The sequence below is a fragment of the Oryctolagus cuniculus genome, chromosome 20 (assembly GCF_051225735.1).
Source record: "Oryctolagus cuniculus isolate XC-2025 breed Fujian yellow rabbit chromosome 20, ASM5122573v1, whole genome shotgun sequence".
Classification (NCBI taxonomy): Eukaryota; Metazoa; Chordata; class Mammalia; order Lagomorpha; family Leporidae; genus Oryctolagus; species Oryctolagus cuniculus.
This window is the reverse complement of record NC_142886.1, coordinates 38,248,654-38,266,343: the sequence shown is the minus strand read 5'-3', so window position 1 is coordinate 38,266,343 and position 17,690 is coordinate 38,248,654. Positions and strand designations below refer to the sequence as shown.

Genomic DNA, 17,690 nt, shown 5'->3' with positions numbered 1-17,690 from the left:
ACTCTCCTGGTGTTACAGGGGGATCTGCCCTAAAACTGTTAGAAAAGCTTTGGATTATGGATAATTTGGGAAAACTGGAAAAAATTAGAAGATGTATTATATTCCTTTTTTTTAAAAAAAAAGATTTATTTATTTGAAAGGCAAAGTTACAGAGAGGCAGAGGCAGAGAGAGAGAGAGAAAGTCTTCAATATGCTGGTTCACTCCCTAAATGGCCACTATGGCTGGAGCTGGGCTGATACGAAGCCAGGATTCAGGAGCTTCTTCTAGGTTTCCCATGTGGGTGCAGGGGCCCAAGGACTTGGGCCATCTCCTGCTTTTCCAGGCCATAGTAGAGAGCTGGGTTGGAAGAAGAGCAGCTGGGACTTGAACTGGCACCCACCCTAACCCTAACCCTAACCCTAACCCTAACCCTAACCCTAACCCTAACCCTAACCGCAGGTAGCAGCTTTACCCACTATGCCTCAGTGCTGGCCCCTATATGTTCTATTCTTAGGTCATTCAGTTAGCAACAAAATTTGTTGACAGTAGGTGTTGTGTAGGCTTGTGGGTCTTGCAGACAGATGGATGGCTCCATTATCTGTTCCTAAAACCAGTAATTGTGGAAAAATGAAAGGGTGGGAACTGGCTTCACTAGAGAGTATCTTGAACCTCTTGTTGGCTGCATGGTTGTTCCTTCAGAAATGGAGACTCCCACTGTTAGCGGAGATGGCTGGAATAGAGGTTCTTATCTTCCAGTAAGAAAAGAATTTCAGATGTGAGGCAGAGAGTAGTGATAAGCAAGGTAGCAAAGTTTAATGAGTTAGTGTACCCATCAGAAGAGATAGGCACCTCTCCAGACAAGTCTGAGAGAGGGTATTCAGTCATTCAGACTGGGTAAACCAATTTACAAACTTTAATAGAGAGAATACACTTGTCAGGCCAGGTGGGCATCTCAGCAAAGAACTGAGACCCTGGTTTGCATTCAGGCTGGGGTTTATTAAGGGAATGGGATCCAGTTCTTCCTGCTGTTTCTCCTGCTCCCCCCCCCCCGCCCCCCACTTTTCCAGGACAAAGGGTTTCTTGGGTATGAAATTGGTGAAATTCCTCCTAAGGTTTTATTACCCAATGCTGTTAGACTGGATAACCTGCTTGGCACTGGGCAAAGAGCATTTCCAGGGGTGTTTTTCTTGAGTGGTGGAGAGGTTGGGAACACCTATAAAGTTATTGGGATATGAGCAGGAGTTTGTAGTGTAAAATACTGGGCTGCTTCCAAGGTATGCTTCTGAGGCTGATACATTCCTTTCTGCAAGTGCTTTGCTTTTCTTAGGCCCCTTCACACACAAAGGCTTATTTCTGTCTTCTTACCCAGCACTACCACCCCTTCCAGTTACTGCTGTAGGGTCCCAGCTCATTTCCTGGGAAATGATCTTCCAGTTGACTGGAGTATAAGGCCCCTTGGCATGTATACTAGAGTCTTCTCAACTATTTGGGCAACATAGACAACAGTGAGCCTCAGGGGAACTTGATGGTTTGTTTTCCTAAAACTCTTTGAAATGATCTCTTAGATGAGTCCATTAATTTTGCTCCACACAAATCTCCCAGAAATCTGTGGCTCAACTGGCAAAGTTAACAGGACAGCTTCAGTGGATGAAGTGTCTGTGTGGGATATGGTACAGCTAACAACACGGAAAGACTTCTGCTGACACGAGAACATTCTTCTGTGACCTGAAGACTGAGGCAGTTCTAAACCTTCAAATCTAAAATGCCATACTTTTATTGGCCATAAAATGAAGCTAAAAATTAAAGTTAAAAACTATAAGCCAGGCTTTGGAACATCATAATGGAGTTCTTAATGTCTCAAATGAGGTAATGAATATGAACACACTTGGAAAAGCATGAAGTAGAAATGGCTGTAAAATATTATGACTAAAATTGTTCTTTTATAGACTTCATTACTATAATTTAATTTAATAAAATTGGAAGAGGATTGATAGCTTAGGTCCCAAACTGGTTTGGTACATTTTAGAAGCAGAAGATAATTTATAAATTCTGTACTTGATAAGGTGCCTTTTCCAGTGTTCTCTGAGTTTATGATTATGAGCAGTAATTTGGATCCTTTTTTGACAAATACTCACATTAGAAATAACAAAATAATTCACCTTGCTAGGTGCTATCTTATGTACATGTTTTGTACATTTTCTCATTCAATTCTGCTGTCCTCTTGCCCGCCTGGAAATGAGGAAACTTAAGGTGCATGATAGTTAAATAGCTTTCCCAGGTGACAGACTGAGCTAGCATTTAAATCTAGCTTTGACCTACCCCAATACTAATAATCTAATGCATGTAATAAATATTACACAGAATCTATATCTCAAACCCATCAGCTTGATATTTAATAATGACAATATTAAAAAGTCATTGTCTCTTTATTAAAGACTTAAACCCTGAACTTTGGTTATAAGTAATATTTACTTATTTAAAAATGTTCCAAGGGTGTATTGAATATCTCATAAAATGTCAGAGGGGAGAGATTCTGAAAGGATTTGATACTAAACAGAGGACTCATTATGTTCCAAACAGATTATCCATATTTTAGCGAAGCTCCAAATTTTGCTGATCAGACTGGTGTATTTGAATATTATACCAATATTGAAGATTCTGGAGAGCATCGCTTCACACTACGCCAGGTTCTAAATCAACGACCCATTACTTGGGCTGCTGATGCATCCAACACCATCAGTATCATAGGCGATTACAAATGGTATGTAAGATTGGTATCTTTGGTGTGGATTTGGCTGAGATAATTTGTAGTGTTGTTGAGTCCTTCTGAAGCAAAGATTTCAGTGGATCTCCTTGTCCAAGACTGCAGGTGTGTAGTAATTGTTGAATATCGTGGTGGCCACAAATCAGGAAATTGTTTTGCTGCCCCTGGAAATATGAAAGGAAAAGCTACCTTAAACCCAGACTCTGATCCTCCTACTGTATGCTCACAACACCAATCACTTCTGTGATCTCAAAAGCTATGGGGATTTCTCCCCACCAGCAAGCAATCCATCAGTTCTGCAGTGGATCCTAGCTGGGTGCCCTCTAATTCAGTTTGACGTTGACACTGTTTACCTGGAGATAGTGTTCCACAGGTTTAGGGCTCAGTCTCCAAGACTCCCTCCCTGCTTTAGATGCTATTCTCAAACCCTTGGTGGTTTTATCTGTGATTCCCACGACCCCATCTTGGGTTCCACAACACCTCCTTGGATTCCGTTAATTTGCTTGAAAAGTTCACAGAACTTGGGGAAATGCTTACTCATTTACTGGCTTATTACAAAAGATATTTCAAAGGGTACAGTTGTAGAGATTTTTAGGGTCAGGTATAGGAAAAGGGCACCACATCTCTAGAAGCTCTCGGAACTCTTTAGGAGTTTTTTTGAGACTTCACTGCCTAGGCGTGATGGCGAAAGGACTGGGTAGGGAAACTTAGCCAGGCTGGTGTGTTCAGCTTCTTTAGTTGTCCTTCCTCCAGGGTGTGGAGCAAGTCCCCTCTGGAATAAGCAGGGACTTAGGAGCTACTTATTGCATTTACTTGGCTTGCCCTGGGGAGAGAGTTGTGAGCCAGGAACTATGGGCAGGTACCAATATATTGTATATATAGTATCGTTTCCTCAGATTTTCCAAATTAAATACTCCAATACTCATTATTGCAGGAGAAGTTTGATTTTAATATAAAAATTGAAGACTTTTGGATTCAACTATAATATTTACTTATAAATAGACTGATTTGCATGTTTTCCTTTTCTGATTTATTGGATGGTTAATTTCTTGATATATGGCTGCCCTCTGCTGGATCAATAATAAAATTACACTGTCTTAGCTTTTGCAGAAAATCTGTTTACCTCTTGACAGTAGATGGCAATAGTAAAAAGTAAATCAGCTTTAGTTAGCTTGTGACTTCAATTCCTCCCTTTTTTTAAAAGATATTTCTTCCCTCCCTCCCTTCCTTCCTTACCTCTCTCTCTCTTTCTTTCTTTTTCTTTCTTTCCTCCCCTCCCTTCCCCTCCCCTCCCCTCCTCTCCCCTCCCCTCCTCTCCTTTCCCCTCCCCTCCTCTCCTCTCCCCTCCCCTCCCCTCCCCTCCCCTCCCTTCCCTTCCTTTCCTCTCCCATCCCCTCCCCTCCCCTCCTCTACTCTCCTCTCCTTTATCCATTTATTTATTTGAAAGGCAGAATTACAGAGAGGCAGAGGCAGAAAGAGAGAGGTCCTCCATCCACTGGCCCACTCCCCAATAGCAGAGAGCTGGATCAGAAGTGGAGCAGCCGAGATTCCAACCGATGTGCAGGCAGCAGCTTTACCTACTAAGCCACAGTGCCGGCCCCTGCTCCATTTCTGATCCAGCTCCTTGCTAATGTGCCTGAGAGAGCAATGGAAGATGGCTCAAGTACCTGGACCTTTGCCACCCATGTGGGAGGCCTGGAAGAAGCTCCTGGCTCCTGACTTCAGCCTGGCCCAGCCCTGACAGTTGCAGCCAGTTGGGGAGTAAACCAGCAGATGGAAGATTCTCTCTCTCTCTCTCTCTCTCTCACTCTGCCTTTCAAATGAATAAATAAATATTTTAAAAAAGCCCAGCTCTTATTAGATAATTAAAGGTCCATCTTTCTGATTATGTACCTGTTGTAAGTGCTTCCTTTTTCAGATTTTCCTTTATGTCCTAAAATTCCATTGTGCAAAATTCACTGATTAGAAGAAACTCAGAAATGTAAAAGCCACATAATTCTAGATTCAGTCTCCCCCACACTTTGAAAATAGATTTCTTGACTTTCTTAGCCTTACTTTAGATAAATTACTTGATTTATCGCTTGATTATCTGCAGGCTTTCTTTTTCTTCTCACTTACAGTTAAATATTGAGTAGGAAGTCAGTTATTTTCAGGGATCATGTTGGTTCAGGCTGGTTGTGTCATGCCAGAAGTAGAGTTGTATCTGGTAGCATTTTAAAAATGCAGTCTTGAGGAGAGCTCCTTATAGAAGCTCTAGTAGTTCCTCGTTGGCTGAATCTTTTCCCTTGTTTGATAGACAGTTTCATGGATCAATGAGCCTAGAACCAGGGTTTTATTGCCTGTGCATGGGGAGACCTGCTCTGTAGAGGAAAACAGTTCTCAATGAGAATTTGCTAGACAAGCAAATTCAAGGAGCCCCCAACCTGCTGAATCAGATACAGTAATTGAAGTTCTCCCTTAGGGCACTAGCACTGCCTGCATTGCTTCTCTTTGCCGATGGAAGTGTGAATAAACCTGTTCAGAATTCCGTGGAAACTTTATTTTTTATGTGTTCCTAGAAAAAACTGGCATCTTTCATTCAAGACAGGGGTGAGGAACAGAAGTTTTATTATAGAGAGACAAGATATAGGTTTTAAGAAACTTCAAATCTTGGGCCAGCACCATGGCTCACTTGGCTAATCTTCTGCCTGTGGTGCTGGCACCCCGGATTCTAGTCCCGGTTGGGGCGCTGGGTACTAGTGCCAGGTTGCTCCTCTTCAAGTCCAGCTCTCTGCTGTGGTCCGGGAGGGCAGTGGAGGATGGCCCAAGTGCTTGGGTCCCTGCACCTGCATGGGAGACCGGGAGGAAGCACCCAGCTCCTGGCTTTGGATCTGCGCAGCACCGGCTGTGGTGGCCATTAGGGGAGTGAACCAATGGAAGGAAGACCTTTCTGTCTCTCTCTCACTGTCTATAACTCTCTGTCTCTCTCTCTCACTGTCTAACTCTGCTTGTCAAAAAATAAAAAAAAAAAGAAACTTCAAAACAATATTATTCTCTAATAGCTCATTAAAGAAAGTAACAAAATTATTCCATTTAAATCATGTAAAACTTAAAACTGTCATCAATGAATATTTTTGAAGCCCACTCCGATTGCAAGTTCAGACTTAGCAAATCACGTGCTCGCCTCAATCAGAAGTTTGGAAGCATTTGTTGTGAAATGACATATTTGCGCTACATTAAGAGTGTCAAAATTTAAGAATTCTAATCATCTGTTTCATTCTGTAGGAGCAATATGACTATAAGGTGTGATGTTTACATAGAGACTCCTGAGGTGGGGGGTGTGTTCATCGCAGGAAGAGTAAATAAAGGTGGTACTTTGATTAGAAGTGCCCAAGGAATTTTCTTCTGGATTTTTGCAAATGGATCTTACAGAGTCACAGGTGATCTAGGTGAGTAATAAATATCTCTCATAGCACTTGATTTTTTTTTTTAATTTGACAGGTAGAGTTATAAACAGTGAGAGAGAGAGACAGAGAGAAAGGTCTTTCTTCCGTTGGTTCACTCCCCAAATGGCCACTATGGCTGGTTCCGTGCCGATTCGAAGCCAGGAGCCAAAGTGCCTCTTCCTGGTCTCCCATGAGGGTGCAGGAGCCCAAGCACCTGAGCCATCCTCCACTGCCCTCCCAGGCCACATCAGAGAGCTGGACTGGAAGAGGAGCAGCTGGGACTAGAACCTGGCACCCATATGGGATGCTGGTGCCGCAGGTTGAGGATAACCAAGTGAGCACCGGCCCCAGCATTTGACTTTTTAAAAATTATTTGTTTGTTTATTTGAGAGGCGGAGTTATAGAGAAAGAGGGAGAGACAGAGGTCTTCCATCCCTTGATTCACTCCCCAAATGGCCACAAAAGCTGGAACTGGGCCAGGTTGAAACCAGGAGCCAAGAACTCTGTTTGGGTTTCCCACATGGGTGGCAGGGAACCGAGGACTTGAGGCATCATTTTACTGCTTTCCCAGGCACATTAACAGGGAGCTGGATCAGAAGTAGAGTAGCAGGGACTCAAACTGGCATTCTGCTATGAGATGCCAGAGTTGCAAATGGCAGCTTAACCTGTTGTACCACATTGCTGGCTCTGGTATGTAACTTTTTATGTAATATTTTATTTTGACCACCTGCTTCTTATTTATGGGCATGATAAGAGCACTTTACCTCAAGGTGTTGGGACATCTTATTGCGAAGATCTTCAGCATATGCATCCAAATACCAAATAATGCACAGTATAGAGTTACTTAATTAGAATAGATATAGGCATTTCAGTTAAAGAGAAAATAATTGTAGAAAGCTTTTTAGGGGATTGGAGAAGTGAGCTGGGCTATGTGTGTGTAGTTGTATGATCTGGGGTGAGGTGGTTGTGGGAGGGAGAGGGTACCCAAGAAACATCATGAACAAAAACAAGACCATAAAATTGTTGCCACTGTGCTTAGGAAAATAGTAGGGAAGGGATTGATCTACTTAAAATGAAGAAATCCTGTTTTCTAATTTGTACTTGAAAATGCCTCTACTTTTCTCACTTATATGGTACTTTTCTCATTTATACAGTTTTTTATGTACAATAGGTATTTAGAAAGTGCCCAAATTGTGGCCAACATTGTGGCACAGCAGGTTAAGCTGCCACCTATGATGCTGGCCCCCGTATGAACCTTGGTTCAAGTCCCAGCTATTCTGCTTCCAATCCTGTTCCCTGTTAATGTGACTGGGAAGACAGTAGAAAAAGGCCTGAGTGTTTGGGCCCCTACCACCTATGTAGGAAACCTGAGTGGAGTTTGAGTCTCTTGGGTTTGGCCTGGCTCTGCTGAACCATTGCAGCCATTTGGAGAGTGAACCAGAGGTGAAAGCTCGCTTGTGTTCTCCCTCTTCCTCTCTCTCTCTCTTTCTCTCTGCCTCTTCTTCTTTCTCTGTAACTTTCATTTTCAAATTTTAAAGAAAAAAAAAGAATGTGCTCAAATTGAACTGCATCCAGTTCAATAGGTTTTGGTACAATTCACTGCATTGAAATTAGACTTTATTGGTGGTGATTTTTCTTGATTCTTGATTTCTTCTTACAATAATCAAAAAGTCTCTCTTTGGTAATTTGCTACTCTTTGCCTTGCCTCTGTCAATAAATAAAAATTAAAGAGGTAATAGGTGGTAAGGACATTACAGTAGGAGTTGTAAAAACATAGCATGACTGGTCAAGAAGTTACCTCACTGATTCTCTAATCCAAAACAGCAAGCCAGAGAGGCTAATTGATTTGCCCAGTTTCAAAACTCGTTAGTGGCAGAATTGGAAGCAAGAATTTAAATCTGTATCTTTTGTGGACTGCCTAATCTGGGGTTTGTCCCCAAGCATTCAAATGGAATAAATCCAAAAATCAACTGATTCCTCTTCCCCTCTAAGTGGATGCTGTTATTGTGTAAGCAGTTACACCAGGCAGGAATCTTGTGTATTTCTTGCTCCCTCTTATCCCACATATTCTGTCTTTCAGATATAAATGTGTATGTGGGCCACAGATGCTAACACATTGTACTGTGGTGGATTTTTCCAGTCCTACTGTGAACTCATATAGTATGTGGCTCGGAGTAGATCTCAATACATGCTTACTGAATGCATGGCAGAGTTAGGGATTCTTTTAAGTCAGTAATAGATCTGGACATTATGGGCCATAGTTCCCTATCAAGCCTGACTTTATATATCAGTGCTATCTCAGAACTCCTACCAAGTTATTTGATTCTGTGATTTAGATTTTAAAATGTATCAGTCAGGATGATCTTTGTGTTACAGCTGGATGGATCGTATATGCTGCAGGACGTGTTAGAATTATGGAGAAAACATGGTATACACTGACATTAACTATTAAGGTAAGTGTTGCTGATCAGAATGCCTGGAAGGAAAATGTTCTTTTGTGTGCCTTTCTAGAATGTTCTGTGATAACAAGGGAAGAAGAAAGTACGATAAATAATGGAAACAGCAGGGAGTCTGCCATGCAACCAGTCAACCACCTGTCCTTCAGATGACAGTAGGTCTCAGAGAAACCCATATGGCAGTCACCAGCTGTCAGCTTTATCATACCACTAATTTTTTATTAAGTTTTTAATTTGAGAGGCAGAAAGACTTCCTATCTGCTGGTTCACTCTCCAAATGCCTGCAACAGTTGGGGCTGGGCCAGGTTAAAGCTGGGAGCCAAGGACTGAATCCTGACCACTATTTTCTTAAATTTTGTTTTTGGTTTTTAAACTGAGGAGTAATTGGTGGAAAAGTCAATAATTGAATAATTGAATTCAAATTTACTTGAACCATGACTATAATTAGAGCTTATTTGTATAAAAAAGTCATATAAATTTGTTCGGTTTTCAACTCTCAGAACAGGTTTTATAGGTTGGTTTCCACAGATATTTTTGTTAGAGAAGATATTAGATTAATCACAGCATACTGGAAATCTAAAAATTGTCAAAATTATTTCTTTTTTTAAAAATAATTATTTGAGAGGAAACTTTACAAACAGAGAGAGGAGACAGAGAGAGAGGTCTTCCATCCACTGGGTCACCCCTAAATGGCTGCAACAGCCAGAGCTGGACTAATCTGAAGCCAGGAGCCAGGAGCTTCTCTGGGTCTTCCATGTGGGTGTAAAGGCCCAAGCACTTGGGCCATCTTCCACTGCTTTCTCAGGCCATTAGCAGGGAGCTGGATTGGAAATGGAGCAGCTGAGACTTGAACTGGTGCCCATATGGGATGCCAGTGTTACAGGTGGAGGCTTAACCTACTATGCCACAGCACTGGCCCCATCAAAATTATTTCTTATCATGAGTTTCTAATTGACAATACTTCCAAGTGATGCTGTATAGGGAAACTTTTTCATGTAAATGTTGCTGTTCCCCAAAATAATCTCATAATATTATTTAAGTTGCAATAGATATTAAAAATGGGGTTCAAGTATGTGCAAAGATTCATTTCTATACTTTGTCTGTGCTCATATTGTCTGACATAATTTTTAAATTATGTTAGCTTTCTAAAACTTTTGTTATTTTACTTGCATCCTTCAGAATTCTCTTCTGACCACCTGATATAAGATAGTACTCATCTCACTCCCAGTCGTCCTGCTATTACTTAATTTTTCTCCGATGCCTTTGTCACCACTTTACACCACCACATCCCATTGATTGCATGTGTGTTGTCCCGCTCCCTCCAGTGGAAATCACTCCTTCAGGGACCAGTCTGTCTCCATGGTAGTCACTGCTGCTCGGCAGCACCTGGAAGATGCCTGGCGCATGGTCAGAGCAAAAGCCCAGTGGATTCTTGTTAAATGAGTGCATATTGTGTGTAGGGGGGCACCTTCTTTATTGTTTCTTTTTCAAAATTATCTTTGCTTTTTTAGTATATTTACTCTTTGAATTTTGAAAGCAGTTTTTAATTCTACAGAAAGTGCTGCTGATATTACATTGAATTTATATATAAATGTGGAGAAAATACCTTTTTAAATAATAATATGACCTGAATGTGCTGTATCTTCTCCCTTTATTGAGATCTTTCACTATGTCCTTGAGTTTTGTTTTTGTGGTTTTTGCACATTTCTGATTAGGGTTTTTTTGGTGATTTTATGAATTTTTAAAAATCATGAGTGGGATATGAAAAATGAATTTCCCTAATTTTTCCTGGGAACTTCTTCTGGGTCTCCTATATGGGTGCACGGGCCCAAGGACTTGGGCCATCTTCCACTGCTTTCCCAGGCTATAGCAGAGAGCTGGATCAGAAGAGGAGCAGCTGGGACTAGAACGGGTGCCCTTGTGGAATGCCAGCACCGCAGCTGGAGGCTTAGCTCACTGCACCACAGCACTGCTCCGCTGTCAAGTATTTCTTATTCTGTCATCTGTGGGCCCTCTCTTTCTCCCTTGCATCTCTCAGCTGTATGCCACATACTCTGAGAATCTTTTTCCAATCATCCAGTCTCAAGCTATCTCTCAGGCACTCATCATCTTGTCAGTGTATTTTGATACTTGACCCCCTTTCTCAGTGCTTAGCTCACATTTACTGTGTTTGTGTGTCTCCTTCAACTAAAAAGTAAGCTCCCTAAGAATAGGGTCTTTGCTTTTCTTGTTATCTCTGAATTGCAAGAACATCTAACAGCATTTGACGTATTAAATCTTTGCTGTGTAAGTAAAAAAAAAAAAAAATTATCAAGCATCATCTCTTGTCCATACTCCAAATTATAGCTGATGTGAGGATTTTATCCTTTTTACATTGGCTATTTGTTTCATTCTTCCCAGAACATGTCGGATGCCTTAATCCCCACACGTAAGCGTCACAATGGTTAGAAAGATAGACTTTGAAGTCTGTGCTTCCCTTGCATGGATTTACTGTCACTTAGCTTCAGTTTTTCTCATCCTGTCTAACATCATGAAGATTAAATGAGATACCATATATGAAAGCTTGGCACAGTACCTGATGCATGGTGAGAACTTCATGAACTAAGTTAATATTCTTATGAGCAGGCATAGTTGGAACCAGATTCAGGTTTCCTTGGTGATACATACAGAGACTCTCCAGCAGGTTATTTCACCTCTCCCAGCTGCTGTTATCTTGTCCATCAAGTGGAGCTACCCTCTGTGAGGCTGTCTCGAGAGCTAAATGTGTCTCATAGTTTCATCCAACACCTTTTGGTTAAGCACCTTTCCTTAGTGCTCGGGCTGTAGCAGGTTGCAAACCTGATAACATTTCCTGCTTTCTCAGTGCAGAAATTCTTAGAAAGAGATAGGCAAGCTTCTTCTGTCAAGGGCAAAAGTGTCAGTACTTGAGGCTTTGTGGGCTCTGTGGCCTCTGTTGTAGCCCTTCAACTTCACTTACTGAGGAAATAAGTGAACAGGTGTGTGCCAGGAAAACTTTATTTATAAAAATAGGTAGCTGGCCTGTGGGTCATAGTTTCCCAACCCCTGTTCTAAAGCAGTAAGCTTACAAATAAAGAAATAACTATGAAGAAAAAAGTGGGCTAGTGAGATAAATTAGCTCCCCTGCTGTCATCATCTAATTAGGGAGGTTGGGGAACACCTTGCTGAGCTGGTGATGTTTGAGCTTCGACCTGAACAATGAAGAACAATCTGAGCAGACTGCACAAATGGGGCAAGAGTAGGCCTGGCTGGTCCTGTCTAAGCGGCCTCTCAGAGACAGGACTAGCTGAAGCCTGGGATGCTAGAGGGAAGAGGAGGAGAAGATTAGTATTGGATGAGCTTTGTATTTAGGATGATTTGTGACAAGGATGTTCAGTAAGGATATTTAGGATTGAAGATAGCTATACAGGTGTTTGGTAATATGAATGTGACTCTGAATTTGCAGCTGGATGACTTGGAGTCACATCCTAGTTCTGGTAGTAACTTTGTGACTTTGACTTTTAATCTTGTTGAACCTCAGTGTCATAAAATAAAAGAACCTAATGAAAGCCTATTGCATTATAATTCTAAGACTTAAGAACAGGTTAATTTTGCTTCTTGTCTTAGTGCTTTGTTTATTTATTTATTTATTTATTTTTTGACAGGCAGAGTAGACAGTGAGAGAGAGAGACAGAGAGAAAGGTCTTCCTTTGCCGTTGGTTCACCCTCCAATGGCCGCAGCGCACCGCGCTGATCCGATGGCAGGAGCCAGGTGCTTCTCCTGGTCTCCCATGGGGTGCAGGGCCCAAGCACTTGGGCCATCCTCCACTGCACTCCCTGGCCACAGCAGAGAGCTGGCCTGGAAGAGGGGCAACCGGGACAGAATCCGGCACCCTGACTGGGACTAGAACCCGGTGTGCCAGCGCCGCAAGGCGGAGGATTAGCCCAGTGAGCTGTGGCGCCGGCCCTGTCCTAGTGCTTTGAATCATCAGCTCTTCAGTATTTGAGAGTAGCCATTTTTAAATATTTAGCTCTAATTGTTAGGCTGTGAATGTAAGCTTTCAAATGTGCTACAGTAATAAAAAGAATGGCTGACATTTATCATGCACCATGTGCCAGACACTAAGCTAGGAAGGACATGGCATCTGCCTGAGGACAGGAAGTACCACAATATGCATCTTGCTCTTATTCCACTCCCCCCCACCACTGAGTTAACTGATGGTTACTATTTTTCCAGTTTAAGGGTAGAAATTTCATATGGCTTTGAGGTAATAGTAAATACATGGGGACAAAAAGTTAAACAAAAGGTAACTGCTCTTCTTCTTGCTAGGCCAAGGATCCTTAATGAGGACCTTACATGAACACCGAGGTAGAGCAGACGTTTTAGCTCCAGCACTGAAGCCTTGGTGCCTGCTAGCCACAACACCTGCACATGCAACTACTTGTAAATAGCAATATTTTGCAAAAAAAAATTTAGTGTACTTTTGTCTAAAACTTTATGATATTATATTGTCTAAAACTTCATGATATTATGAACAGTTTTTGTTGTTTTTACATTTTGTGGAGCACAAGGAAATATTCTGGAATTCCTTGGGCCTTGGGAGCTATTTAAATAGGAAGGTAAGAATTTCCCCCCAGAACATTCCCTGTATTTCAAGTTTTTGCCCAGACTTGTGGAGTTGGGTTTCACTGTGGTAAGTCTGGAGTGAGAAAGATATTTGCTCCACTAAGTAGGTGGCCTATGCATTTTTTAGGAAACAAGACTTCAGAAGATTATTTCCATATGTTTTCAAGGGATGTGTTTCTCTCTACTCCAGGGTCATTTGTCCTCTGGCATGTTGGATGGCAAGTCTCTGTGGAATAACACCCATGTATTGTTCCCGAAGAATGGCTGGGCTGCGATTGGAACTCACTCCTTTGAATTTGCACAATTTGACAACTTTCACGTGGAAGCTGCATGCTAATACTGAACATCACAGAAAACTCTTTGGATATCCTTTCTTTCTTTTTGGTTTTGATTCAGAGCCCATTCTTGTTTTGATGGACCAATATATGGGCCTTTGGAGGCTGAAAATAATGAGTAAATGGGGAGAATAATATATTTTTGTTTGATCCTGTGGAAGATTTTCCTAGAACCAATTGCAGAAGACTACAAAAAGATCTTTAACACTATCTACTGTGTCCCCTCAATTCAAACTGCTCACTGGTCCTGTCCTTAGCAGTGGTTTGGGTGGTTCAGATGTCAAAACCTTGGTGTTAAACTGAGGTAGCTCTCTCTCTGTTATTTGCAAGTAGTCATTCCAGTGGCTCTAATGTGATCACGCCAGAGATATTCGTGAATACTGACCATGTGTCTAAGTGAACTGAAATTCCCGTCATGAGACAGAGCTGCTACAGTGGGAAGCTGAAGAACACTGGAAGTGCTTATTTTGAAAACCACTTAACACATTATCCTTACAAGAAAATTATTTTTCTTTTCTAAGATGATGCTTTTCATGGCCTTTTCTTAGAATTACAGGAAGATTTGAAAAGTGCCTCATTAATAAACTACCTCTAGAGCTATTTCTGCAGTAATAAATGTTAATAGACTAACTGGGTTATTTGTATTCTTTAATTCCTGTGATTTCAGCTTTTAGTCTTATAATCCATGTCTGTCTGTGATCATTTTCCCAGGTGGCTGGAAGAAGGAGGAAAATGAAATGTAGCCACTGCTCTAAGTGAGTCTAGAGTCAGAATTATAGTGGTTTCCCTGTGTCTCGTTTCACTGTGCCTTTTGTGGTCTGTCCCCACATGTGGCACTGGGAACAGCTGAAATACCTGATGAATGCTTTTATCTCCTCATGTGTAGAAGGGGAGGGCTCTTAGCTTTTTACTGTAGCTCACAGAATTGGATCATCCTTTAATGTTTGCTCAGTTAGATGCACTTACTTTTTAAAAGTCTAAATATTTTTAAATATGGTAGAATGTGTTTCTCATGTAGTCTATATCTAAGCATAATGTTGCTGTCAGAAGAAAATCTAATATTGACACGGGCAAAGTAAATTCTGGAATTCTTTATAAGAATTATTCATTGAACTGATTCTACCACTTAGGAATTTTTAATGGTCTAACTAGGCTAAGATACAATAAAGTTTTACATTATTTTAGAAGACAAAAGCTAATTACTGCAGTAAGTCAGAAAATAGAGAAAAATTTCAAATTAAAACCAAGTCTAAGTTATTTCCAGTTCAGATCTCTATATGTTTTCAAAGCTAATTTTGTAGTATACTTTATGAACAATAAAATGTTCTAATTGAAAGTGTACAGTTCAATGAGTTTTGAAAAAATGAAAAACTCATGTAACCAATTCTTCAGTCAAGCTGTTGAACATTTCCATCACTGTGGAAAGTTCTCTTGTACACCCATGCTGTCAGCTGCCCTCACTATCAATCTAGGCATCAACTGATAGGATTTCTGTCATTATAGGTCAGTTTTTTTGTTTCAAAACATCCAATAATGACATCATATGCTATGGACTACTATGAAGGGTTTCTCTTTCTTTTATTTTAAAGCTTTTATTTAATGAATGCATTTTTCATAGGTACAACTTTAGGAATATAATGGTTCTTACCCCCTTACCCACCCTCCTACCCCAACTCTCGTCCCATCTATTACTCCCTCTCCCATCCCCTTCTTAATTATGGTTGATTTTTAGTTTAACTTTCTATACAGAGGACCAACTCTATGCTAAGTATATATATATATATATATATATATATATATTTTTTTTTTTTTGACAGGCAGAGTGGACAGTGAAAGAGAGAGACAGAGAGAAAGGTCTTCCTTTGCCGTTGGTTCACCCTCCAATGGCCGCCACGGCCGGCGCGCTGCGGCCGGTGCACCGCGCTGATCCGATGGCAGGAGCCAGGTGCTTCTCCTGGTCTCCCATGGGGTGCAGGGCCCAAGCATTTGGGCCATCCTCCACTGTACTCCCTGGCCACAGCAGAGAGCTGGCCTGGAAGAGGGGCAACTGTCGCTCCCCCGCTTCGTGGAGGAACGACACAGGACCCTGCGCTGTTCTTTTGTCTGCTCGACCCTCCCCGGGTTTGCTGCTGGTTCTTCCCGGGTTGGCTACTGTCCCTTCCACCTCCGTGGAAGGGCAGTTCCCCCTGGCCACATTCCCCACTTCCTCAGGGGAGTGGCACACCGCCGGCCGGCTCTCTCGGGGGCTGCACAGGTGTTCCCTTAGATGTTCCCCTTAGATGTTCCTGGTGCATGCCATCTCTCTCCTCCTTTATAGTCCTCCTCCGCCAATCCTAACTCGGCTGCCCACACGCCGAGTACGCTGCTCTCCTCCAATCAGGAGCAAGTCCTACAGTTTATTGGTTGAACTGGAGGCAGCTGCGTAGAAGCTGTTTTCTTCTCTCCCAGCGCCATATTGTGGGAGAGCAGATGCACAGAATAAGTCTTAATTCCAGTAACTTAGTCTAGTCTGGGTTGCTCCCCACAGATCCCCCTTTCTTTTTATTTTTTGGCGTTGATACACGCCTGTCTTCGGTGTCCCGCGGCACACACTCTGCTCTGCTTGCTAGAGTTGCCACAGGTTCTTACAAGTCCTATCAATCAGGCAAACCGAATCCGGGTCCTCTCTTCGCCATGTTGTGAGGAGGTTTTTAGGCGCTGATGCGTGCCTGTCTTCGGTGCCCTGCAGCGCATGCTCTGCTCTGCCTGCAGGGGCTTACAAGCCCTAACAATCAGGCAAACCGAATCCAAGCCTTCTCATTGCCGTATTGTGGGGGAGACTTATTAGTGTTGGTTCGTGCCTATCTTCGGTGACCTGCAGCTCATACTCTGGTCGAGCTGCCTGCTGGTGCTTACCGCCTTACTAATCAGGCAGACCGAATCCAAGCTCTCTCATTGCCATGTTGTGGGGTGACTTATTGGTGTTGATAACGTGCCTGTCTTCGGTGACCTGCGGCGCATAAGCTGCTAGCCGCCCGCAGGTGCTCATCGCCTCACTAATCAGGCAGACCGAATCCAAGCCTTCTCATTGCAGTATTGTGGGGAGGCCTTTCTATTTCTCTATTTCTCTATCTCCGGGCATTCCTATTTCTCCCATTTCACTTCTATCTTCCAGCATTCCTATTTCTCTCATTTTACTTCTAAAACTTCTGTTTCTCTTATCCCTGCGGCCTCCCGGCACCCGCCCCAAGGCTGCCTCTCGGCGGCTTCCCGGCTGAGCCGCTTCAGCCCGCGCCTCTCCCATCCGCGCGGCTCGGCTTTGCGCGCACACTCCGTGGTCTCGCACTAGCCCAGCGTTCCCTATCTACTTGTGCCCCGCACGCTCTCTCTGCGCACGGCAGCCTCCACGAGTCACACAGCGTAGCTTACGTCTCCGCCACTAGCATTCAATCTAAGTTCCCCAGGCTAACCTGGCGAATTCAACCCAGCTCACGTCTCCGCCCCACGATTTGGCTACCTGTCCTTTGCTCCCCGGGCTAATCAGACGGATCCCAACCGGGCTTACGTTTCCGCTTCTGGTTTTAACTTTTCGCCCCCTAACCCCGGGCTAACCTGAGAATCCCAAAGTGGCTTTCGTCTCCGCCTTGGCCTGCCCCCCGCGGCTTCAATTTCCCTAACATTTTTCTCTACCCGGTATGTTTCCCCAAGCTTTCCTCCAACAATACTCCTCCCCCATTTCTCCCGGCCTCTCCCCACAGTCCGCATCCAAGTCTGTTTGTTCTAGCTTTCACTTTCGCTTTCAACCTTAGAGATTTCTCCCAGCTTCCCCCCGTAGTCCGTATCTGAGTCTATGCCTAGGCTTTCAATAGCTCCTTCCGGCACCTTTTTCGTCCGGCTTTTCCCTAGGCTGTTTGCTAGTCTCTCTCTCCAGTATTTTCCACTTCTTCCCGTTTCTTCCCTCCTAAGTTTCCTAATCCGTCCTAGGTTTCCTTTCCGAGTCACGGCACCATTATGTTGCTCCCCCTCTTCGTGGAGGAACGACACAGGACCCTGCGCTGTTCTTTTGTCTGCTCGACCCTCCCCGGGTTTGCTGCTGGTTCTTCCCGGGTTGGCTACTGTCCCTTCCA

General features: G+C 42.9%; 1 protein-coding gene across 13 annotated transcripts in view; it reads left to right on the top strand.

Annotated features, from left to right (window-relative positions):
- Nucleotides 1–14,214, top strand: part of GALC (galactosylceramidase) — a 64,302-nt gene extending 50,088 nt beyond the window's left edge. For 8 of the 13 annotated variants that reach the window (XR_016226690.1, XM_070065475.2, XM_002719689.6 and 5 more), the window contains 4 exons: nt 2,561–2,741; nt 6,009–6,172; nt 8,546–8,622; nt 13,440–14,214. Coding sequence is in view for 9 of the 13 variants with exons in the window: in XM_070065475.2 (XP_069921576.2) it covers nt 2,561–2,741; nt 6,009–6,172; nt 8,546–8,622; nt 13,440–13,586 (569 nt within the window). In the remaining 4 variants the exon portion in view is untranslated. Of the gene's footprint in view, nt 1–1,582; nt 1,781–2,560; nt 2,742–6,008; nt 6,173–8,545; nt 8,623–13,439 lie in introns of those variants that run through there. The other 5 variants (XR_016226689.1, XR_016226691.1, XR_016226692.1 and 2 more) reach the window with 2 other exon arrangements.
- The last annotated feature ends 3,476 nt before the right edge of the window (nt 14,215–17,690 follow it).